Source organism: Mytilus edulis, chromosome 11 (assembly GCF_963676685.1).
Source record: "Mytilus edulis chromosome 11, xbMytEdul2.2, whole genome shotgun sequence".
Taxonomy (NCBI): domain Eukaryota; kingdom Metazoa; phylum Mollusca; class Bivalvia; order Mytilida; family Mytilidae; genus Mytilus; species Mytilus edulis.
Genome location: NC_092354.1, coordinates 24,603,450 through 24,625,744, shown reverse-complemented (window position 1 = coordinate 24,625,744; position 22,295 = coordinate 24,603,450). Strand labels below are relative to the sequence as shown.

General features: G+C 33.2%; 1 protein-coding gene and 1 long non-coding RNA gene across 3 annotated transcripts; one reads left to right on the top strand and one right to left on the bottom strand.

The window, feature by feature from the left end:
* Window positions 1-7,007: 7,007 nt before the first annotated feature.
* LOC139494105 (uncharacterized) lies at window positions 7,008-7,811 on the bottom strand. The gene has a single exon (XM_071282280.1). It carries the CDS (start codon window positions 7,809-7,811, stop codon window positions 7,008-7,010), a length of 804 nt encoding a protein of 267 aa, XP_071138381.1.
* Window positions 7,812-14,448: 6,637 nt separating this feature from the next.
* On the top strand, window positions 14,449-19,879 carry LOC139495395 (uncharacterized). 2 transcript variants are annotated; one of them, XR_011657323.1, is made up of 3 exons: window positions 14,449-14,569; window positions 16,145-16,473; window positions 19,631-19,879. It is a non-coding gene; the product is annotated as an uncharacterized lncRNA (long non-coding RNA). The 2 variants fall into 2 exon arrangements; XR_011657322.1 differs by having other exon boundaries at window positions 14,545-14,594.
* The last annotated feature ends 2,416 nt before the right edge of the window (window positions 19,880-22,295 follow it).

Here is a 22,295-nt window from a genome sequence, read left to right as displayed (position 1 = left end):
AAACTAAAAACAACATACGATACGTATTTTAGTGCTCATGAACAATCTTTATTTCGATGTCCACAACAAACGTCAGAAAGTCTTTTCAATCAAATATTGTTGCGAGTCAAATCTGTTGATACTATCTAGAATATCCGTTGCAGTATAACTGAAGAATGTATATTCCCTCACTTTGCAATTATTAGTAACATTTTAGACATTTAAATGTCAATATTTGCAGTATTAACGTTAACAAAAAAGAAAAGAAAAGAACGACTGTATTTTGACGCTTTGTTGCCTTTATTTGTACGTGACATTTTTGTCGTGAAAATAACTGTTCACGCGCAAAATATTCTAAACTTCAAAATATGATACCTGGACTAACAATGTATAAGATTGACGAGGCTAGGCAATATGCCCCTTTACATGCACTATGAACGAAAAGGCAAACAATTTCATCGTTCAATAATGGAACCAGAAAAGCTTGAGCATGCCGTAAAGTTTTTTTTGTATCCACACAGTTCATTAATAATCATTTCGAACCCGTGAACTTAAATTAGAAAATGGTGATAAAATAATGATTCCAAAAGGGAACTACAGACATGACATATAGTTATAATTATACAGAAATATTTTGTATTAGCCAAAAACATGAAAACTCTTTAAAATTTCATGTATATCTTATATAATGTTTTTCTTATTTTGTCGATTTATTTATTTAAAAAGTTATCTTAAAAAAAGTTTCTTTTTCCAAACCAAAATGAATTATAAAGGCGCTCTATGTTCACGAAAATGTATTTGTTGACGTTTGTTTTTTTTTAACTTTTATGATAGGGAATTTATATTCGGTTTGAAGCTTGATGAAAGCATGGATAGGGAGTTGTAATGTGTACACGTGTTTAATTTACGTCGTGTTACCACTTTCCTGTTGGCCGATAGTACCGCCACATAAAACCCTAAAAATGGGACGCCATACTTTAGAGGTTGACCATATGACTGACATTGGGTCACCGGTGCCATATTTGGACCTAAAATCGGGACGCCATACTCATTTTTTTTAAGCCTGTAACTGAGCGAGATCGTTTATGCTACTTAACCATCATGGTATTAAACACAATTCCAATTAATTATGCTGTTATAGTTGGTCACCATATATTCAAATTGGGTGGCATTCCAGTTATTAATTGGTTGTTATTTTTATGAGGAAGTGGTATCAGCTCTGTTTTCATTTCTAAAAGGATTCTAAAGAGTACACATATTTTTACAATTCATTACTGATATAAGACACAGCAAGGCTTCACTGTGGATGTAGTCGGATAGTGCGAGATAATGAAAGGCACCAAGAAGGCCGCTTGGTACGTCCTACCAAGTTAAGGAGGCAACAAAAAAAGGAAGATAAACGCGTCCAAGAATTGAAGTCATCTGACTTCGTGTGTGATGAATTCGAGTCTTTGTGGATATGAAGAGCCCTAAATGGCAAAATAGTTCAAACGTTTTTCGATCTGGGTAAATCCGAGTTTTCATAGGAAGGTCCGAACTTTGAGACCATCTCAATTATTAAACATATGTTTTAATTAGTTTTTTACTTCGAATACTTCCTGTTGAATTCATGGTTATACTTTCCTCTAAAAAAAATGTTTTAAACATTGTGTGACGCAAAATCTTTTCTTTTTCACATTTTAAGATCCCTTTGGCTACTTTCTTTTCTTTTTCGGATTTATCTTCATCACCATTTTCTGATTTCTCAGTCATATCATAGGTAATACTATATATTTTAGGACCAACAAATTCCTTGATTGGGATAACTGGAAAAAAGAAAGAATAGTCAACATCGTATTGTTATATAACGCTTTCAGAGCACCTGAGATCACCCCTAGTGTTTTGGTGGGGTTCGTGTTGGTTATTCTTTAATTTTCTATATTGTGTCATGTGTACTATTGTTTGTCTGTCTTTTTCATTTTTAGCCATGGCGTTGTCAGTTGATGGTCGATTTATGAGTTTTACTGTTCCTCTGGTATCTTTCGTCCCCTCTTTTATAACATCTACGGTAACTACTTAGAACTCTCCTCGCAGAAAATAGAAAAAGTACATTGTTTAATTAACATAGTTGACGAGAACATCTGCAAAACGGTGCAGTGCTTATAGATAAGTTTATGTTTAACTAATATTGTAGATTAGTACAAGTTGAAATATTCAAAAGGAAAACCACATGTGATTAATTTAACAAAATCGCGTGATTGATTTTGGTTGCTTCGCGTCCTGTGTCAAATATTTCTAGACCGGAAAAAAATTAAACTTAATAACTAAGGTCTTTCTTTCGTATAATGTTAAATTACTACGATTGTTAAATATAGATTACTTCTAATATGGTATATCTTTGTGTCAGTATAAAAATTAGTCTGCCCTACTACGAACTATAACCATAACCCAATCATATACAAATATATGGTGCAAAACCACAATCAAATCACGTTTTTATCTATATAATACTAAAAAAATCAAAATAATGATTTTGGAAATTATTGGATATATTTTGAGATTATAATTTGTTTCCCCTAGTATGTGCCTTCTTGTAACCTTCAACATATTGAAGTTAAGAAAGTGTGTAGATGTAGTTAGGTGGACTACTGAACACGTTTCCAACATTATTTGAGTAAATTAAACACACGGTTGCTCGAATATTCTCTAATTGTTCTATCACAATGGTATTCGTGGTGAAGACAACTCTAGTCGGAAATCCGATTCATATGTTAATTTGTCACACAGGTAACTTGAAAATATTTTTGTCGTTGTAACTATCTGGTACTAAATCTATAAATACATATAATTGAAGTTGATTTGTAATTTTGATCCGTCGCTTCACTTCATCTATTTGACCATATGAAAAGACAATCAATTAATGCATCTGCAGCAAAAACGATATCATAATATTTGAAGTTTGTACAGATTCTTCCTTTTCCTGCAACGTATTGAATTTCAGGTAAATAAAAATAATTTAGTCACTTTGTGTATGAACGTTAGATGGTAAGTGACTAGTGCGCAGTCACATTAAATAAAGCGATTCCGTTATCTCAATATCGATAAATGCATGGTTGGGAAAACCTCACAAATTTTGGGAATGTAGAGAACTAAACTGTAGTTTAAAAGGAATTTGTTCAAATTGTGTCGGAAAATACGCGTTCTTAAAGAAAAGTAAGGTTAGATACCTACATCGACAAAATCATTTTTAGTAACATTACAATCACTGGTATTAAAGAGATAATAGTAACTGCAATTACGATTATCCCAATATGGCGACGGTAGATATAGGTAAAATCTTTACACTCGTTTTTCTTAAATGTAGCATGTTTTTGTCAATAGTTACTCAGCTGCAAGGTTTATCTATACCATTACATCATATTTGAATCGTAACGGTGCACTGGAATTGTCTAAGAGCTGTGAAAATAGCCGTTGAAAAATTCGGGATGATAATCGTAACTCTGGTATTTTTCTTCTTTGATAATCGTAATTTTCTTTATATGATAAAAGTAACTGAAACATAATAAATGTGTCTTTCAGCATTTCAATGGTATTTTGTGTGTTAAAAATGTAAATGCCCAGTTAAACGATGACATTAACGCATATAAAAATAATTGAAGAAACTTACAGGTTAATATCTAGGATAAATTTACCTATATATGCAGTCATTCTTTGAATAAGTTTTTCTTGTAAGAAAATTTAAAGCTACATCAATTTTATTTTTTGATTTTCGGGCTTTTGGCCAAACTATAAAAGAACACAAATCCATGTTTGTCAATGAACTCCACGTTACTTAAGGTTCCGTCCAAGTCCAATTTTTCTAAAAATGGCTGATATTTTTAATCAACTTTTTGTGCTTTATTATTCTATACTAGCCACTAAAACAATCACAATTGCTTAAATCAAGAATATGGACTTGATTGCTTACAAAATCACGAGTTATTTAGTAGTAATATTTCGACAGGAGTGTGTTTTGTCAGAAAAAATAATAATTCTGAACACATTTTTTCAAAAAGTCCCATTAATTTATTACTTAATGGAATTCAACAAATCATATGCTAATCTATTCTTCATATTGTCTCGCAGTGCACCCATATGCAATTGTGTATATGTTGATTGCCAGAGAAACACAACGGCCAAGTTTCGTCATCACCTTTATCGTTTATGTCCCGCCATTTTTTGTTTTTGGGGTTCGTTTTTTTTATTTCATTTTGAGTGAGATCGAGGGGAGCTATTTCAAATAACCTGATAGTGCCTTATTTATGTCACTTCAGTCTCTTACTATCATGCTGCTTTTGTTAAATATCACGACGCTTTTCGTTTAAAATACTTCAAAAAATTAGCTGTCATCCTCCTCCTCAAAGTGAAAGTAGAGAGTCAGCGGCAATGATTCGTCCGCCAAATATTAATATTATATATTTAGATGCATTTTAAAATTAAAACTACATAATATCTTGTTTTTATTATATAAATGACGGATATTCAAATTAAACGTAAAATCGGGTAGAATTAGTACTGCAATTCGAAACCAAAGAGTTGTTTTATGATTCGAAACAACTTCCGGTTTGATGTGAATGGGCTGATCTTTTGATCCAACAGATGAAAAGTTGCCGATTTGAAGAGTCCTTTCCATAAAAAGGTGAGAACGATGAGTATCAAAACATTAATACCAAAAACAAAGATTATTTAATAATTACTAATGTGATCGTAATTGTCCTTATATCGTAAATCGACACTCAAGTAAGTGATCCCATACCCCAGCGCCATCACGCTGCTTGTAAACATTGGCAAAAAACATGAATAATTTTCTTTTTTTTTCTGTTTTTAACCGAACTTATATTTAAGTATAACAAAGTAATATAATTTGAAGGTAAGTGAATAAATTTTAGTAAAAATTAAAACATACTGCTCGAGACATAAAAAATATGGACGCTTGACATTGACATCAGTACTAGTTAAGTAGAGTCATAGCAAGCATTTTGATAATAATGGGTAGTAAAAGGAAAACGTCGAAAACATTTGGACTTGGCTCTGGACCAGCAAAGGGCAAAAGAACAAGTATAAGATGTGGAAGACCAACTGTTAATTTCATAATTAGGAGAAAAAGGATTAAGCGGAAGTCTCTGCCGCTGTCCCTTGTTTTAAAGAGAATCAAACAGACAACAATAAGTAAGAAAAAAAAAAACACCAAAGAATGCCATAAATTTTTCACTTCCGAACTATTAGAAAATGGATTAAAACTGAAATTCTAATGCAATTATTTTGCAACAATTGTTCTGATTGGATAACAGCAAGCGTAAAATTCTGTATCTCCTTGTCTGTAACTAAGGAAGCCGACATTTTGAATTTCGGAATGTATTGACATGTTATTTCTACAATAATAAACAAAAAACTCACTTGTTGCGCCTAAAAATCTTCTTTTTGTCAAATTTTATTACATTCTGAAGCGGCACAGAAGCCAGAAAACGCCCGGTGTTTATGTTTGACGCCGGAAGCATACCTATGACGTCACCTATTGTAGGGACCAAAGAACATAACATCTTTTCGCGGAATTTTCTTTAATGAACATTTTACACCGAAATAATGATTGAAATTTAATTATAAACTTGTTTTGCTTTAGAATAGAGATAACTGTATTGTATTTGAAGCTTTGCGGACGCCCATCGGTAGTTTTACTGTCGCAAATACCCGTTTACCTGTCTCCGCTCCGCGTCGCCAGGTAAACTAAATTTGCGACAGTAAAACTACCGATGGACGTCCTTAAAGCTTCAAATACAATACAGTTATCTCTTAAATCTGAGAAAGAAAAATGCATAATTTAAGCCCACAAGGTTATAGATTTGTGAATTTGGACTCATTACAAGGACATGTCAGTGAAATAACTATGCACGTATGTCTGTGTCCTTCAGCAATAGAGCTAAGTTCTAAAAACCAATCACCAATAAAACTTGTAAGCGAGGAAAGGAAATTAGGACTTGCAACCGTTCTTTGTGCTCAGTGTGAAGGATGTCATAAACAATTTAAATTCTGCACTAGCCCATCATTGCCAGAAAGTAAAAGGTTTGATGTAAACGTGAGAGCTGTGTGGGGAAGTATTGCCACTGGAAATGGACCGTCTCACTTAAATGAAATCATGGGGACGATGAATTCACCAGGACTCTCGTCAACTTCATTTTCAGCAATTGAACAAGAAGTAGGGGAATGGTGGTTAGCAGCTCTCCAAGAAAATATGTTACAGGTAATTATAATTGATTAAAACATAAATTTAAAATGAATGCATGAACATCGAAAAAAAAACATCTATACTATTAAACGAGAAGACCTCATTTTTGGTGTCGCTTCTCCTCCTTCCACAATAAATTGATCATTGTGACTGTATGTCCTGTAGGTACCATGCATAGTTGCATTTGTCATCCATTCTTATGATTATTCAGTTTCGGTTATTTTGGGAGAAAAACGGAAAAAATAGAAGTCCTGATATGTGTCCGTCATCACCCCGGCTTTTATTCATAGACAACTTCCTCTTCCGTTTATATTTCCAGAAGTTTGGTAAATTTACATTACATACCCTATATTATCATGTTTTATTTAAGATTCATTGCCTGAATCGTTAAATAAGAATGTTGTCCCAAGTGTAAGCAACGACCCAGGCCGTGTGAAAATAAACACAATCATTTTTGTCATTCACTTATCGTCACGTAAATAACGACACATCATAGCCTAAATGTATATTATCATGTTTTATTTTAATAAGATTCATGCAAGCCATTTTCACATTGACTGAATCGTTATATATTGTCCCAAGTGTAAGCAACGACCCAGGCTGTGTGAAAATAAACACAATTATTTTTGTCATTCACTTATTGTCACGTAAATAACGACACAGACATAACCTATATTATCATGATTTATTTAAGATTCATGCAAGCCATTTTCACATTGACTGAATCGTTATATGTTGTCCCAAGTGTAAGCAACGACCCAGGCCGTGTGAAAATAAACACAATCATTTATGTCATGATAAATTGTTCGAGAAGTTCTGTGCTATTTGACGTGATTTTGTGGAGACGCATCTTTCCACGATCCCATAAAGCTGACTGAGTTCGCTTGATAAGACTAACAGCTTCACTAATATTTTGACATGATATCAGTCCATCATCTACATAGAAATGATCGTTCACAAAATCTCTTACACCATGATCTTTATTTTCGACAGTTTTACGGAAACCGTAGGTTGCTATGGCAGGAGATGGGCGGTTCCCAAATACATGCACATTCATTCTAAAATCAGTAAGTGGTTTTGACAAATCATTCTGTTTATACCACAAGAATCGTAAAAAGTCTCTATGGTCTTCACGGACTTTAAAATTGTAAAACATCTGTTCGACATCACATGTAATTGCAATCGTTTCCTTCCTGAAGTTGAGTAAAATTCCCAATAATTTATTGGTAAGATCAGGACCTTTCAATAGCACATCATTGAGCGACTGGTTCTCAAATTTCGCACTACTATCAAATACAAGGCGGATGCTATCAGGCTTACGTGGGTGATTTATCCCAAAAATTGGTAAATACCAGTGTTCTTTTCCACTTTTAAGAGTAGGAGCCTCCTCAGCATGATTGTTATCTATCATCCTTTGCATGAAGTCGGTCACGTGCTTTGCTTTTCTTTCATCTTTTGAGAGAGAATAGTCAAATGATTTGGCTCGTTTGAGTGCAAGACCATGATTGCTCTGTAAAGGTTGTCTGTTAACCTTAAAGGGCAGCGGAACTGTCCATTGACCGTTTTTATCTTGTTCAAAATTAGCATCCATAATGTCAAGAAAACCCTTGTCCTCAACTGCTAAGCCAATGTTTTCATCATACGGCGTCTTCGTAAATATGACATCTGATTTCAATTTCAACTCATACTCACAAGGCTTAAAGAATGTAGCTCTTCCATCTTTTAATACGTGTGTCTTGTGGACATGGACGATGTCAGGGTAATGCACTTTACCAAGGCATGTTTCTCCAAGTATCACCCATCCTAGTGGGAGTTTATGCGCATACGGAAGTCCATCTTTCCCAATGCGATGATCTAACACAATGCGAAGATAATAAATCTCTGCCGATCAAAAGTTATATGCTAAGGTCGGACTGAATTGGCTGTATAAACTGAGCAATATCTTTCAAATGATCAAATTTTCTAGATAACTCTTGTGACGGTATTTCGTGCCTGTTGTTCGGTATCTCTTGACATTCTATGATTTCAGGGAGTAACAATTGATTTTCATGGTTGACACTCTCAACGATATAGTTCATAGCTCGACGACCTGAGGCAGTAAATTGACCAGAGCAAGTCGATAACACATATTCTGAGTTTTTACCGTTTTCTTCAAACTCATCGAAGAATTTCGCAGTGGCAAGTGACCTATTACTTTGATCATCTATTAAACAGTAAACCTGTCGTACATTGGTCGGGTTGTCTTTTGGGAAGACATTAACAAGTATGATTTTAGCACAAGATTTACTTGTTCCAATGTTCGTTCCGCATACCTGAGTACACTTATTTTCCACAGTTTCCTCCCCTCCGTGGGACTTACCGGTATCTAAAGAATCATGAGACTTTGACACGTCAATGTGTAATGCTGATGGGTGTCGATTGCTTTTGCATATGATACATTTTACGGTTTCTGTACAATTTTTGCTCAAATGCTTTTTTGGTCCACAACACCGGTAGCAAAGTCCATTTTTTTTAGAAAGTCTTTTCTCTCAGAAATTGGTTTCAAACGGAATCCACGACACATGTTTAGGGTATGGCTTGTTCCATGAATTGGACAAAATAATGAATCAACTAGGTGACTCTCCGGATTTTGATGAGATGAAGAGTTAATTTTTGGACCATTATGAAGGTCCTCCGATTGCGTTATCCTGGTAGACACATGAACTGGAGAGTCACCAGTTTTACGGGGCCTCTGCTGACTGTTCGGTTCTGCAGAAGACTCATATTGAAAACTAGGATCATTCCTAAATTTTGCCATGTTGGAGATGAAGTTGGAAAAAACACTGAATGGAGGATACATGACATCATTCCTTGTTTTATATCTGTTAGCTTCCTGAGTCCATTTTTCTTGTAAGTTATAAGGAAGTTTTAACACAATTTGATTGACTCCTGACGATGAGTTGAAGTGTGAAAATACTGAATGATAACGTACACTATCCATGATAGAACTTATCTCCTCTACAATATCTGACAGGTCGAATAGTGGTCGGTAGTCCTAAGTTGTTAGTTTAGTAACTGATGCAATTTTACGTTTGATGGTATCTTCCACCATTTCTGGTCGACCAAATCGATCCTCAAGTCTTTCCCATATACGATCGCGACATTTCTCTGGATTGTCAGCATTAGCAGAGCGAATTCTAAGAGCTTGTTTGGACGATGTCGGTCCAAGCCATTTCACTAAGAGGTCCACTCCTCTGCTGCTGTAAGCCTCAACTCATGGGCTATGTTTTCGAACATTGATTTCCATGCAATGTACATATCAGGTTGATCGTCATACTTTGTCAGACGTGAAAACACGAGCTCCTTTCTAACCATAAATCGTGAAAATTCATCACACATGTTTACTTCTTTTGTAGACGGAAGACAGGTGCTTCTGCATTCAAAGTCTTGTCGTGATTTGTTTCTTGCACAGTGTCGATAATTTTACCATAATGCACATTTTGAACATTCTTCTTAGTTAGCTCTGGTCCGGTTTTCATCATTTGACCTGACTTGACAACATTGATAGTTGGAACAGGTTTGATATCTTGAACAATTTTGTTGACTTTGTTGTTGTTACAATCATCGTGAGTTGCATGCACGTCAGCAACTGTTTGAATAATTGTCACGTCATTGAGTTTGCTGTCAGTATCGAGTATTTTATCTTTTCCACTTAAACGTTCATAAGAATCTTGAATTACAAATTGTTCAGTTCTATCAAACACAAAATCATCATTGACATCAGAATTCTCTGTTGAACTGTCCTCGCCACTACCTTGCAATGCCTCCTGAATAGTTCGAACCTTTGACTCTGCTTCGTCAACCTCACGTTCCCTTACAAGCTTTTCCAAGTTTGCATCGAGAGCAGCTTTTTGACGTGTTAGCTCTTGCTCTTGTTCAGTATATTTTAACCGCACCTTTGCAGCTTCTAACTTTACTTGTTCCTTTACAAGCATTTCCGATGCATGTGAAGTGAAAGATTCTAGTGAACTTCGCCTTGTTTTAGTACTATGATAATCTAAATCAGACTTCTTCGAAACACGATAAGACTTGACACTACTTTTTCTTTCTTTTTTGACTGTTGGACTAGATTTCACACTGGCTTGCTTCGCTAACTTCATAGCTGATGCTAATTGAGGATTCGACTTAACACTATTTTTCTTTTCTTTTTTGCTAACATTTGGATTATGTAAATGTTCGTCAATAATAGCAATGAAATTGTCCACTTTACTTTTCAATGATTGCACAATAAGACGGTGAAAACTCTTCCTAATTGCTCTCATTTGTGCGTGTACCTTGAAGTAACAATATGAAGCGAGTAGATTCCTGTGTGAAGGCGTAAAATCTGTCTATAACATCCTGACGAATTTGCCTCACTTGTTGTTGATCAGGCAAGTGGTTATCATCTATGCTGAATATATATGAATCGATGTGCCGCTTAAGTTTCCGTAGTTTGTCTAAATATTTTTCTGTCTGTAATGTGTATTGTTTTTGGCCTTTTGGGTTCAATTTCCTTTCTCCTTGAAAAGCCATTAAAGATCCTGGATCTGAACTCATGACTGGTTGTCTAGCTGATTGTCGCAGATTTTGTACTGTGCAGTCTTAAGGAAGACAAATCCAATATCGTAAATTATGTCTTTATTCATACACAAAACCTCCGGGGAGGGTACAAAACTGAAAAGATACAAAATAAAACAAATTACCATGTTTGCAAAACAATGGCAAAGTGTTACCTAAAAATTACAATTATGTCACTAACTGATAGCCATCACTTGTAAACCATAGAAAACTGCATGTGAATGATCCAACAGTTACCTACATGTAGATAAACATTTATAAAACCTTACAAACAAAAGATATCTTCATACACACAAACATTTATGATATAAATCTATTCTAATCAAGGTGAAGTAAAAAATGTAAAAAACTGTACGTTCATTAAATGACACAAATGGCGTTCCATAGAAATAGTTTCTTCAAACAAACTGAGTAATGCAGATTTAAAATCAAAAATTTAATGGGCAAAGTTAGACCAGATAGTTTAATTATCTTAACTTATACATGAATACTCAAAATAAGCAGTTAACGGGAGTTACAAGGATGTAAACAAATACCGGTCAAAATGCACACAATTCACCACTTCACACAAAAAAAACAAAAATTACAGAAAGATCACTTATCCGGTGATCAGCAAAGTTCATAATACAAGTAATAAAAACTTACTCTGTGGTATCAGCACCATTATAAAGGAAATAAAATGAATTTCTGTAGTGAAACTTTAGAAACACATTTGGCGGAAATAAAAAATCAATACATATCGACTAATAAAAAACCAAACAGTGCGGATACGCAAAACAATCCGGGAGTCAGCACATTCATGGCTGATTTCAATGACTATAGGGAAATGTGCAATTTCCAAATGACTGACTGCAAGAATTATCCAAAACATGTTATAATTCTATTGAGTGGTAATGAATAATCTTGCAGAGAATCCCCAAAAAATTGTCTTTGCTCATTGTTGAAGACTGCATGGCTCCTTATAATTGTTAATTTCTGTCCTTTTGGTCTATTGTGGAGAGTTGTCTCATTGACAATCATACCACATCTTCTTTTTATATAATCACTTCATTTTTGCCAATACACCTTATACATAACAACATAATTTTCAAAACTTAATCTTTCGATTACGGACATATCTCTTTCTAGGACTTTTATTTTACATGGAAGGTGTTTTGAAGTTGCTGGAATAGACAGCTTGTTCTTGATTGTGTGTGTAATCCCCAAGGGTGACTGGGGTATAGAAATATGGTCACTTGGTCTTCTCCCGACCGGCAGTAAAACGCTTGCCGAAGTGGGGCGTCCGTTTGGCTGTGCGGGATGTATCAAGTTCGCAGTCACGTCCGTCAGAAGGGGACGTTAAATCCGATGCCTCGTGTAAAGAGAGTGCCACGCTGTTTGCACGTTAAGAACCCTTGCAACAACTCTTTGAGGGGTCCGTAGGTGGCCTGTTGCAAGGCAAAATTTCTGTCCCTATCCAATATACCCTCATTTTCCAGTGGCAGTCCACATTTCCCCGACTATCATCCTAGATGGCCTCTATTACAACAACCTACATATTGTATTTATTGTGAACTTGTTCTCGTCCTGAATATGCATGAAATATTTGCCACTGGACGTTAAGCAACCAACAATCAATCAATCTTGTTTGTGTGAAGATTTTATACTATATAAGGCTATTACTGATTGCGTTTGATTACTGAAAGCCAATTTTGGTAATAAATACAAAACTCAATATATCTTAAAAAATTATTCTATTATGTAGTCTTAAAATCAATAATTATGATAAAGCGTCCATTGTTGTATAAAATTGATATCAATATTTAAAAGACATTGAACACACATTCTATTAAAGAAAGTTTAAAGAAAAAGGAGAAATAATACAACATTATATTTTTAAGTTCCAAACTATAAATTTGTAGAAACGATGTTAAATAATTTTCAATTTCTATGTTGTGGATAAATAGGGAGATTTTTTTTGTGTCTAAATTAAGAGAGACGACCTTTTCAGATATTTTATACAAAAAACGTTTAATAACTATATTGTGAAATATAAAAGTCTAACTGATATCTTATAGAAGTACAAAAAAAATATTATTATTAATAGAAAATGATGGAAACAAACTTGGCTACTTCCTTTATTTACCAACTCAACAAAAAAACTAACAATGTAAAATATGAAGTTAACAACTAAACTAATAAAAACTAACAATGTAAAGAAATATATACAGTTAACCACTAAAAAATGGAAATATAAAATCATTCAGAGTAACAAAAACCAAACTGAATGCATTAGCCACATAGCTTGCAATCAGTTACCTTATCATGCTTATCAGCAACATGAGATCATGACCATCACAGGTTTATGCGTGTTATGCAAGTATTTGAATCATTAAAATTCTATAACAAGGTTAAAAATATATATACATCACAAACAAAATATTTATAAGCACAGTCTTACCATTTTTCAGAACATAACATTTTCTAGAAAAAAATTGTATTTTTCTGAAACTTACAGAGAATGACTAGAAAACCTTGAATATTGCACTGCACCTTTGCAGTATGCCCTACTTCTTGTGGATTTATGCAGTCATATTAAACTTGCACCAAAAAATGTGGATGTGTCCAAAACCTGATTAAAGAATTATAATCACCATATTTCATGTGTCACCACTATCTATTGAAAACCAGGCAGACTGTAAAAATCTTATTTATTCAAATTATCTAACCAAGAAATATTACTGACAAGATCTGGCACTTGAAAGTTAACAGAACGCAATGAAATTTCAAAATAAATTCAAGCAATTCTTGATGTATTTAAAATAAAATGTGTATCTCAAACTGGACAAAAGAGTAAGTTCATCAAAAATGAATAAAACAAACACTTCAATGCCCTTCAAACAAAACAACATAGTTCTAATAGTATATATATATATGGTATGTACATTACAAAACATATCAAAAGAACCGATATATGAAAAACAGAGACATTTGTCCAAACTTTTAATCTTCATGCTGTATATAAATCTCAATTATTATATCTAGTACATCATGAATAGTTAATTTAAAAACCTGATTGTGTTTTTCATTTGTTCAATTATTGATGAAGATGAAGATTGAATTTTCGCTCTGGGAGAATTTGACGGAGTAAAAATATAGTTTACTCAGAACACATGTCTTTTGATCATTAAAAATGAAAATTACACTGGCAGAAAGTATTCAATTTTGGAGCAATTCAAACACAATGCATTACTATTTGAATTTGATGTGGTACATAATATTTCTTTTGTTTTCACGACATACCAACAAACTTCATATCAATAAAGTTTTATTTTCATTTCTGAATCAATTTTCATCATTAGTTAGATACACAAGACAATACAAAAGGGATGAACAAGTCAACGAAAAAGGAGACATCACATGTGTACAAAATGCATTTATCTAAAATAAAATATCAATATTACAATTACAATGTAACTTTCACTACGTTAAACAATTAAATGGACCAAAGAACTTAAAAAATAGCGTGGAATAAATGCTTGTGATTGATTACGTGCTTAACATTCTTGTAACGATCAACTCCCGTTTTTTTATGAATTTTAATCCTGATAAGGAAGTGTATGTGCATATTTTATTTTCTTAACGTTGCCTGTGGAATATTAAGTGATTACGAATTGCGTTCATTTTAACCTTGAAAGGTCACAAGAAATAAATACTAATATAAATACAAAGCTGATGGAATTTTATTCAAAACGTCGTTCTTGATCTACTACAGTGAGTACATTATTAATTTAGTAAAGTATGTTTTTATATTTTCTTTATGTCAATTTACTAAAGTTTTTATCATGTCTGTTATCTTATAACATAGAATTATGACAAGGTATTACTTTGATGATGATACCATAAAACCCTTCAACATGCAGATATATCAGCGAAGTGTTATTAAATGAAAATAGAACTAGTCAACTAGGAGAGAGTTAAAGATATTCACGCTCTGCTTTAAGGTGTCAGACGACTTATTAAATATCCCTATCTGTTCAAACAAATTTTGCGATTTTCACAGCTTTCTAAATATTTTTAGGTTTAACTTCATAGAAACCAGGTATATCCTGAATTGTTCATGTTACTTTCTGCATGTCTAAAAATTACCCCTGGTTTTCTGGAAATCTTAATTTATTATACCATGGAGCGCATTAATCATCAATTTTTAATGCAAACTCATAGACAAGTAAATTTTTGGCTCAAAATGGTCCAAATATATTTCTCTTTTACCAAACATTTCCTTTCGGCAAAGGTGTTGGTTAGTTTAAGTTAACAAGGACATCAAAACCACTATTTTGTCAGGGAAGGGCAATTTTAAGTTCTAAATTGGAGAAAGTAATTGGTGGTCTGACACAATAATGTTGACACACAAATATATAGAGAGTTCACAATGTAATATTAACACAATAATTCATTTTTAAATGTTTCACATCTTCTGATAACCTTAATTATTTTTTTTCTATCAGCTCATATACATAGCACATAGTACAACAGCGGTATTCTGTGTCTTTTTAGCTATTGATTTATGTTTTGCGTCATCTCGTTCTACCTCTCTAATGAGGGAACAGCATATTTGTAATTTGTTCTAATCTTGGACATGTTCACCAGGTTTTCATTGAAGGTTGAGACCCACAGGACACCAATGCAAATATAAGGTTAAGGTCCGAGTCGGTTTTTTCCTGCCAAATTTGAATAATTAAATATCTCCATGACCTACCAATATTTTGAGCAGATTGAGAGCTCACAAATATATTTAACTAACCCGAGTTTATATGTGCATTTTCTAATGTCGGAACTGGTTATTTAAAAGATGTCTTTTAATGGTGTCTGTATATTGTTTTTGCCTGGGTATGGTATAGGTTGTAAACGGAATAAGTTTTATCCATTTTCAAACACCGCACGACACAGGCTACTAAATACATATCTTTTAACCTCTGATGTGTATTCGTTTAGTTGACAGTCATACGTCATTACTTTATTTCATTAAGATTTCGAATTACAAACTAGCCAAATTTAGGGTTAAAATCAAGTGTTCCGGTAAGCCGCATTCGTAATTTCCTATTGCATAATGGTAAAAATGACTGGATATGGCTCAGACAACAGGAACATAACCGTGGTATTTTAACGAAAGGATAACAGCGTTTATTGAACTATCAATAAGATGGGTTCAACTTTAATCTTTGGAACTTTTAGTTTAAATAGATTATGTGTGAACAACACATAGCAATGAAAAAGGCAGATGTCACCAAAATAAAAATTGAAAAAAAAAAAAATACGAACTGTTTATTAATTTTAAGTATTTTGTAGATGTCATTACTTGAGAGGAAACTTCTACAGTTGGCGCTTCTAGTTGTTATTTGGTCAGTTGTCATGAAAACCGTCAGCGGGGATTGCTGTCGCAAACCTTTTAGAGATCATTGCAGGGATTGCACGCCCGGAACACCTTGCTGTGGGATTAAAAAATGTAACATATTCTGTTGTGGATGTAAATGCCGTACAGAGCCAAGAGGAAAACATTGTTTTGAACGTGGAACTGGATGCAGGTGTTATAACGCCAAACGAAAACGCCGTCATGTTTCAAATGATACTACGGGTATTTCTGCCTATCTTACATTTATTGGACTAGATATCAACAAGTGAGTATAAGGAACTTAGATTTCTGAATAATGAGGGAAAAAAGTCACAAAATCATTTACCTTTCTTACCATATATATCTATAAAATTTCACTCTGAATTGCTGTCCGTTATCGCTTGTTTAATCAATCCTTTGGTTAATATGAATGATGCCTTTACATACAGATGTGTCTAAATACGGTCGATTCATATATTTTCGTGGGTACCAATTTTCGTGGATTCCGAAAATTTGCCTTTTCGTGGATATGTAATATCGTGTGTTGCCAAAGTCGGCATACGACTGATAGAAACTTTGTATTTCGTGAAACATTTAACTTCGTTGTTCACCTGTACCCACGAAAACCACGAACATTGCTATCCAACGAATGATAATGAATCACAGTAAAAGATTGCTTTGAGTAAAGAATAAGAAAGTCTCTAGTCTTGGCAATAAAGTAAAACATTCTTCACAACCATAATATACAAATGGTGGTTTAAAAGGGCACCACTACAACTTGAGTATACACTTAAATTTAATCCTGGTATCTTTTCTTTCAATGTAGTACGACTTTATTGAATCTTGAATTTATACGTGGTTACGTAGTGGAACATTATTAAAGTTCGTTAAGACACTTGTTTATGAAGTCGGAAATCATTGAAATTCGATTTGATACTTGACTATGAAAAAAGCCATCTTTGAAACACGATTTGCATTTTATATATGTAGGGTGACATCAATGAAACCCAAGATATTCAATGTGAATTTTTATTTAAAAGATCCAATTTATAAAAATATAACTTATAAATATTAATATTTTTACAAGTTTAGATTATTTTTTGTTGTTTTGAAATATTTCCAAATTTGCATTTAAAGGAGAGGTAACTCTAAAAAAGTAAATTTTCTGAAGGAATCTACATGGAATTTTCCTATTTTGTATTTTAGAAAAGAAAAAAAAACGTACGGTGACCCTATCTTTTCTTTTTATATTCTCAAAGTATTGTCTGAAAGCTAACTTGTCCTGATTTATTTAACAATTTTGTCATTTTGTTTAGTTTGTACTTAAAAAAATAGTGTTTTTTCCTGTATAATCCATGTAAAATGTGTCATTTTGTAACGTTCTTTAATTTGAGAAAACTTAAAGATGTAGTATGTGATCATTGAAACGCTATTAGACACCCGGTTATATAGTAGGACATCATTTAAACTCAATCAGACACTTAAAGATGTAGTAGGTGATCATTGAAACTCTATTAGACACTAGGTTATATAATGGGACATCATTGAAACTCAACTAAACACTTGATGATGAAGCAGGTGATCATTGAAACTGAATTAAATACTTGTTCATGTAGTAAGACATCATTGAACCTCAACTATACACTTTAAGATGTAGTATGTGATCATTGGAACTCTATGAGATAACTAGGTTATATGGTAGGACATCATTGAAAATTAATTAAACACTTGATGATGTAGTAGGTGATCATTGAAACTCAATTAAACGCTTGTTCATGAAGAAGGACATCATTGAAACTCAATTAGACACTTAAAGATGCAGTAGATGGTAATTGAAACGCTATTAGACACTATGTTATAGTGTAGGACATCTTTGAAAGTCTATTAAACAATAAGTTAAGTCGTAAAGCATCATTCTAAAACGATTAGACACTGGATGATGTAGTAGGTACCTTTCAAAACTTAAGACTTTTGGTCATTTAGATGGAAATCATTGAAACTTAATCAGACACTTTGGTCTTTAGTAGGACATCATTTACACGTGTTAAATTATAAGCCTGGTGCCATTGATAACTAGTCATTCCATTGGATAGATGCCACTGCTGGTGCACGTTTCGTCACCGAGGGTATCATCATCCCAGTTGTCAGCACTTCGGTGTTGACATACATATCAATTATATATCATTTTTATAAATTTACTGTTTACAAAAGCATAAATTAATCGAAATACTAAGGATTTTCTTATCTCAGGCATAGACTACCTTAGCCGTATTTGGCACAACATTTGGAAAATTTGGGTCCTCAGAGCTCTTCAACTTTATACTTGTTTGTTTAACTATTTTGATGGAAGCGTCACTGATGAGTCTTATTTAGAAGAAACGCGCGTCTGGCGTATTACATGCCAGTCTTGGTACCTTTAATAACCATTTACACATAATTACTTTCTTGATTATGTCGTCGGTTATCATTGAAACTTTGTTAGACTATTGGTGAAGTATTTAGGTTTCATCCCCAAATACATGTAGTAAGGCATCATCAAATTGGTTTTCTTATTTTTCATGTACGTGCACAAGTTTTTGGCTCACTATTTTGTTGTCGCAGCACGTGTTTATATTCAAGTTGGAGCGATAAGAAAAACACAAAAAATCAAGTAAGCTTAGGTTGTCACTTCCAAAGACACCTTAGTCATGTTATATAAAAAAAATAGATGTGGTATGCAATGAGACAACTCTTCACACGAGACCAAAATGACAGACATTTACAACCTAAAATTCCCGTTCGGCCTCCAACAATGAGCAAAGCCCATACCGCATAATCAGCTACAAAAGGACCCGAAACGACAATGTAAAACAATTCAAACGAGAAAACTAACGGCTTAATTAATGTAGTCTTGTTTTTGTTATGTATCTTGTTACAAGAAGGCAACTAATAAAAAATATTTTTTCTCTTTTTTTAAAAGAGATCAAAATGACAAATGCAACTTGTTCATGCTGACTATACACATTTTCTTAAGGATGTTTGCTACTCTTGTTGTTTTGTGTTTTTGCTTTCGTAGGATATCTTCTATTTTGTTTTCCATTTTTTTTTTATATAATTTTTTCTATAATTTCTCAAAATATAGTGCAATAAGTCATTTTGAAAAAAAGGTTCTATAACGGTCTTTTATAAAAAGCACATATTTAGAATTAATAGAGCGAAACTTTAAGTATTAGATTTATGTCATCTTTATACGTATTCTTCAATCAAATAAGTGACTTAAAAAATCACATAAATTCCCCAGGTTTATCATTTATTTTCACATTGTAACTTAACACATCTATAATGCCTGGCAATGGAACTCCTTTTGGATTTCCAATGCAATTTATTTATTATGAACAGACAATGTTCTACACAATAATTGAATCTATTTTTTTTTTTAAATATGTTAACTCTTTTTTTCAAAGAAATGGCATTATGGAAGAGTGTGAGTTCAAAAAAGCCTTGGAACATATGCATATAACGGACAACATGACCGTGCTTCATCATTGGTCCATCATGGACGAAGATAAAGATGGAATCATTTCTATGGAAGAATTTGATAGACAAAAGTAATATCTGACCAAGAACATAATTCGTTTTACATCGCAAAGTGAAAATCGAAAAGGCAGAAATTATTCAATTTTGAAATTAAATAAAACAAAGATAGTGCATTACTTCATGTTTTTTGTGTCATTACTTTAAAAAAAATATCAACAAGTTTCGTTTCACTGCATTATACGATTATGTATATGAGTAAATACACAAGACACGAGAAGATGATAAATAGGAGTCGAAAATTTGAAGATGTCTCGGTTATTGTATAGAAAGGTATATACTATGAAAATTAGAGCGCGGGGCTATGCCCCAAGCTCTTATTTTCATAGTATATACCTTTCTATACAATATCCAATTTAGCACATATTTACAACTTGAGTAATCCTGTAATTAGTCTATCGATATGTTTTGGGTGACTGGATGTAGCTCATTTACGTAGTTTTGTAAATCTACTCACTATAATATCATTGTGAAAATGGGATTTCAAAAGGCCCTTGACTGTAGAATGTAAAGAAGGTAGCTGCTGGTGTAAGTATTTTTATTGATATAAAGCGGTGTTTTACTATACATGTACTTATTTACATGGTAAGATGACAAAATGAATTCACCAAGAGCAGATAATTCTTAAATTGTAGTGAAAGCTTTACATTCTTGAAAACTTTTTTTTTATTTCACATAAAACCTAAAACTATCTTGAAAATGCTTTTGAATGAGTACAAACAGTTGGATCCCCCTCCCACACCTTTGGTTGAAACACATTTTTAAAATGTCTGGATCTGCCCTGGTATGTACCCATAGGTAACTCTAGTGGATAGTTTATATCCTGGTACCTTTGATAACTATTATATGCATGCAATATTTGTCACTGGACATTAGGCAACCAATTATCGACCAATTTATGACTAAATATATCAAATTGCTTTATAATTAATTTCCCTTCAAAAGATTCATGGTTGACTCTTTTTGTGTACAAAAGTAATTGCATGGAAGATAAAGGATTACACATTTTAGATTAAGGTATAAAGCACCATAATTATTACTTTTTATTTTATTGAAAGAAACTTTTGTAATTGTCGATCAAAAGATTGATAAGTAGGATGTTAAAAATATGTTTGAAAACTAATTACAAACTATTTAGTTAAATTTGGAACACAGAATTCATTTCAAAATAGCCAGTAGCAATTTTTGTTCTAATATCTTGATTACAATTATACAATGAAATCTTACCCTTGTGGTCATTCATGCGTAGTTACTTAGTACACGGGAAAAGTATGTACTATGAGAATTAGAAAGCAAATTCGAGCAATTTGATTGGACGAGAAGTTGTAAGTATGTGCTAAAGATAATACAACTATGAAAGTAAAATAAAGAAAAAAAAGTCCACAAAACATAACAGAAAGAATTAGCATCATTTCCGTCTTAATTGTTTCACATTATTCACTGCGAGGCCTTTTATAGCTGAATGTTTGTTATGTTTTTTTTTAATACTAAAGACCATATGGTGTCCGATAGTTGTTGCTTACTTTTATGTCATTTGGCCTCACCGGTAGTCATACTTCATTCTCTTATTTTTATAATTATCTTCTGCTTCACTAGCGACACCTGGTGTGGTATTTTCGTTAAAATACATGTAAATGTTATGTCTCTTGAGTAAGGATAAACAACAGTACTCTAAACTACAGACATTGAAAAAAAAAATATCTTAAAAACGCATTTGATACATCACAACTAGAAGATTTGATATGTTAAAATTTAACACCATACGGCAAGCTATGAAGGCCACACAACGGCTAGTGAAAACAAATCAAACCGGATAACCAATGGTCTCATCTGTATAGAAAAAGCGAGAAGCGAGAAACATTGATGGACCACATAAAAAAACGACAACTGAACTACATACTACTGACATAGATGTAGGGATAGTGTCAAAACGACAACTATACACTTTGGAGCTAAACATTAAACGTGGACGTGTATTCATACATCCCTAAAACGACTTAAAAAGACTACAAAAATCCACGAAAATCTACGAAAGAAACAGACAATGTTTTAAGTAATTATAGTAACGAGTTGTGATATCAAACACATGATGTAGCGTCGCCGGCTAAAAAATGAAAATTAATAATTGGAAATGAAAAAGCATCCCTTCTGTCGTATATTTTGTTATTGAGTTTGCCTTTAAAAATTGAAATGTCTAAATCTGAAAAAGTACAACAATGCTGTTATGTTAAGTTTATTCAAAAGTAAGTTCATTTGGGTCAATTTCTATATATAGAGAACTTATATGTCCGGAAATGAAAAACCCTCGGTTTACTCTTGCAGATCTATATAATTTTGTGTTCAAATTGGAACTGGAAACGAATAGAAGGTCAGCCCTTGGATGGTGTAAACTTCCCAAAAAAACGTGTATGGCGTAATGGTGTAAGGTGTATGGTGCCATGGTGTAAGGTGTATGGTGCTATGGTGTAAGGGGAATGGTGTATGCGGAATGGTGTGATCGTGTAACGTGCAATCGGGAATGGTGTGAATGAATGG

Coding starts and splice junctions, on each gene's coding strand:
- LOC139494105 (XM_071282280.1), bottom strand. CDS start 7,811: ATGGATGCTAATTTTGAACAAGATAAAAACGGTCAATGGACAGTTCCG.